This window comes from Marmota monax, unplaced genomic scaffold (assembly GCF_021218885.2).
Source record: "Marmota monax isolate L192 unplaced genomic scaffold, Marmota_monax_Labrador192_F-V1.1 WCK01_AAM20220418_F8-fsc00534, whole genome shotgun sequence".
NCBI classification, from domain to species: domain Eukaryota; kingdom Metazoa; phylum Chordata; class Mammalia; order Rodentia; family Sciuridae; genus Marmota; species Marmota monax.
In genome coordinates this window covers 211,397-215,831 of record NW_026692813.1, presented here as the reverse complement: position 1 = coordinate 215,831, position 4,435 = coordinate 211,397, and the positions used below count along the sequence as shown (strand labels likewise).

Sequence of the window (4,435 nt, the reverse complement as noted above, 5' to 3'; positions counted from 1 at the left end):
CCTACTCTCTTTACTTTTGCATTTAGAAGTAAATGAAATGTCTTCTTTTTATTTCCCGACTTGCTATTGTCCTAATTCTGCATTTCTTGAAATAGACTGTCCAGAATGATTGGAATGAGAGTGATGATAAAGGTTTCTTTTGAGCAAAGTCATCAAGTAGATTGGAATAGGCACAGGTCAGCTTTACAAAAAATAATTGTGAAATTTTCATTTATCCTTACTACCCTTTCTTCTATCCCACCTCTTACAAATTTCATGGAACTAAAGGGCTGTCACAAAAAAGGAATTTTCTTTATGAACTAGAGCATAAATGAGAGGAAACTCTAGGAAAGCAAAACCTGGCTCACTTTAGAAACAAATTGCCAAAAGTCGGTGTGATCCATGATGACACTGGGGGAGTGGTGGTGGTGAGCTTTTTATTACTGAAAGTGTTCTAGCCTGATTTGTATACTCACTTCTCTTCTGTGAAGGATAACGCATAAATAATCCAAATGGCAGATTGGATGTGGACCAGATAAAATAATCTAGGAGTCAAAGTAAATCCCAGAGGAGTGCTAAATTCATATCACAAGGAAACACAGATGGGAACAGAGGGTAAGGGAATAGCTTCTAGAGGTAGGAGTTGGAGAATGGTAACAGAATCTGTGGATTTTATGGTGTATAAAGTAATGAACTTTCTACTTGTTGCATACTGTAGTAGATACAATATTCTAGTTCCTATCCTAAATAAATTTGTAATCTTTTGGGAAAGAAAAGTGCATACAATAAAATAAGGAATGAAGAATTCAAGGCAGTGTGCATTTGCACACCAAGTATCAGTTGGGTGGGGACATCTTTTCTTTCCTTCTTGCTACCTGGGATTTAGCCTCTTATCTAAATATAGGCTGAGCTATTCCACTCTACTGTTTAAAAGCCTTCAGCTGTACCTTGTTGCCTCTAGGATACAGCTGCTGCTGCTGGCCCGCCTCTCTTGTTATTCACCTGCATCCTAATGCTCCCTCAGAGACAAGTTTAATTAATACTGGATACTTAACCCTCCCACACCTCTTTTCTTCTTCACTTTCTGCTTTTTTTTTTTAGCCTCAGTGTCTACTCATGGTTTTCTCTTTACCTGGAATGCTCTCATCTCCATTATTTCCATTTTCCAGAGTAATGGGGAGTTAGTCTAGCCTCACTTCCTCCTGGAAGATTTCTTTCAGGTTGAATTCCCTAACTTTCTTTCAGTGTATTGCCATTATCTGATGATGTTACATAAGATTATAAACTTCTTAAGGTCATGGCCTCAATTTATTTGACCTGGTATCCTTGGAAACTAGTGTAATATCTTCTATAGACCAGATACTTAGTACTTGATTACTCAAGAAATAAAGGGCTCCATTAGTGAAGGAGGCTTCTTGGGGAGATGAAATTTAAGCTGGTCTTTGAGAATTTAAAAGTGAGCAGGGGAGTGGAAAATGGGATTCCTTGCCTTAAAATAACATGCAGTGAGAAGTCTCCCAATGACTTTGGCCCTGAGTCATTCATTTTCCCACCTCAAATTGAATTGAGTCATTCAATTTCCCATAGAATTGCTATTCTATGCTGTTTGCATTAAAGAACTTACATTTTATGTGATGATAAATATGTTTATGAATCTCATAATATAGAAATCAACACTTAAATTTTATATATGTGAACATAAATGATTAACCCTATTTTTTCCTCTATTATTCTCCTCTGCTCTGAATTATACAACATATTCTCATTGCCTTTAGTAAAAATCACACATCATCTTGGATAGTATCCAAAAATCCACCCTAATGGTATACAAATTCATTTTTAATATCTTTAAAAAATGCCATGCTCAATTATGCCTCCTGATTTTCATATATGCTCTCCTGTTAGGGGTACCTTACCCAATTCCCTACCTTTTACCTGGTCCTCTCTTACCTGGCCTTCAAAACAGCCTATAAGTTGCATTCTTCAGGAAGACTTCCCTGACCTTGATTCCTATACCCTTTGCCCCACAGCCTTGATCACGTTTTTTTTTCTCTCTGCACCCATACTTCCCTCTCATAATTATTCATCACATTTTAACTATTAACTCTTGCACAGTATTGAAAGAATGAAGCTAGTAGTTCAAGAAAGTTATTTTGGTAAGAGAGAGTCATAAACAGAGACTAGATGACAACACAGTAGATCATCAGCCTCATGTAAGAGTAGGAAGAGAGGGAGAAATATATATATATATATATATATATATATATATATATATATATATATATATATATATATATATATAAATTTCCCAGGGAATAGTTGATGAAATTTCACTGATTGTAGATGGAGAAGGAAAAAGGGTGTTGAAATAAAGATGACTCTGAGAGAGTGACCACGGGATTCACATAGAACTTAAAAGCCACTCATAAAAATGCTGGCTATAGCTGTGGAGGGTAAAAGGGTCTGTTGTTTTGGAATATGTCTACCAGACATTTGGAGGAAATAACACTGGTGCAGATGAAGGAAACCATGACTGGTTATACAGATTTGGCTGCTAGAATTCACTGTATAATAGCAGGTGGAATTAGTAGGTCAAAGGGTTTTGAGAGACTAAAATTGTGTTTAATTCTCTTGAACCTTGAACATGCACAATTAAGGAAGGCAGAGAAGAAAGAGAGCTGGAGAATGAGTAACAAATGAAGAGGGGATAGACAAAGACTTTTTAAAAGTAATTCTCATTTGAAGACTCATTTTCATCCTTTTTGTTTTAGTCCTATGAATCTTATGTTTGCTATAGAAGAAATAGAGATGCACAACAATTTCTCCTAGAGATGCACTAAAATTTCTCCAATTACTGCCAAATAGAAACCTGGATGATCCACATGCAAATTGCCTCCTTAGAAAACCAAACTATTGCTGAATTTGTCCTCCTTGGCTTCTATGACATCCCTGAGCTTCATTTCCTTTTCTTTATTGTGTTCACTGTTGTCTACGCCTTCATTGTCATAGGGAATATGCTGATCATTGTGGTAGTGATTAGCTCCCAGAGGCTGCACACGCCCATGTACTTCTTTCTGGCTAATCTGTCCTTCCTGGAGATCCTCTATACATCCACAGTGGTGCCGAAAATGCTGGAGGGCTTCCTGCAGGAGGCAGCCATCTCTGTGACTGGTTGCTTGACCCAGTTCTTCATCCTTGGTTCTCTAGCCACAGCAGAATGCTTCCTACTGGCTGTTATGGCATATGATTGCTTCTTGGCAATTTGCTACCCACTCCGCTATCTACTCCTGATGGAGCCTAGATGGTGCATGGGGCTGGTGGTCACAGCCTGGTTGTCTGGCTTCATGGTAGATGGATTGGTTGTGGTCCTGATGGCCCAGCTGAGGTTCTGTGGCTCCAACCACATGGATTGCTTTTACTGTGACTTCATGCCTTTGGTGGTCCTGACTTACTCTGATCCCAGAGTAGCCCAGGTAACAACATTTGTTCTCTCTGTAGTCTTCCTAACTGTTCCATTTGGACTGATTCTGACATCCTATGCTCACATCATGGTGACTTTGCTGAGAGTTCCTGCTGAGGCCAGCAGGAGAAAGGCTTTTTCCAGATGCTCCTCCCACCTTGCTGTAGTGTCCACCTTCTATGGAACTCTCATGGTCTTGTACATTGTGCCCTCGGCTGTCCACTCCCAGCTCCTCTCCAAGGTCTTTGCCTTGTTCTATACTATGGTCACTCCCATCTTCAATCCTGTCATCTACACCCTCAGGAATGAGGAGGTTCATCAGGCACTACAAAGGCTTCTTCAAAATAAAAAAAAAATGGAAACATTTGGTTGAAGAAAGAGGGTAGTGAAGATTTTGTTTTGGATTTTGACGACTCCACTGAGAAGTCTCTAGAAGTGGCTGGAAAGGAATAACTGTTCTATTCCAACCTTCTCCTTTGGCTCTCCTGTAGTTAAACCAAAATACAACAAAAAAGAAGATGCAGAGCAGTACTTTTCAAATGTTAGTTTAAAAACTTATTTAAACTTTTTTTAGTTCTTTATTAAATATGCCATAAATATTACCCTGATTTTATCATTACCCATAGTACATGCTATATATGTATTGAATATGAATATATGAAGTGAATTTTCACATTGTTCCCCATAAATAAGTAAAGTAATAATAAGAAAAATGAAAATAGAGAAGCAAAACAGTAATATCAAAACAAATTTAGAAATATTAACTATATTATTGCTAGATGATATTTCAAAATTTCTTTCTACTTATTTATGTATCATAGAGCTTGAAATCTGGTTTTTATTGAGCACTCTGTCATGAACAACTTCCTGTATTAAAAATATCTACTTATTTATTCTTTTGGGCTTTATAGTATTGCTAACCATGATTTGCTTAAATAATCTTCTATTGGTAGGAATATTTTAGTTGTAATTAGTTCTTTTATTATGTGTACATTG

General features: G+C 37.3%; 1 protein-coding gene across 1 annotated transcript; it reads left to right on the top strand.

Moving 5' to 3' along the window:
• The first annotated feature begins 2,861 nt into the window (after positions 1–2,861).
• On the top strand, positions 2,862–3,812 carry LOC124095296 (olfactory receptor 11A1-like). The gene has a single exon (XM_046448452.1). The coding sequence runs from the start codon at positions 2,862–2,864 to the stop codon at positions 3,810–3,812; it is 951 nt and encodes a 316-aa protein (XP_046304408.1).
• Positions 3,813–4,435: the final 623 nt, after the last annotated feature.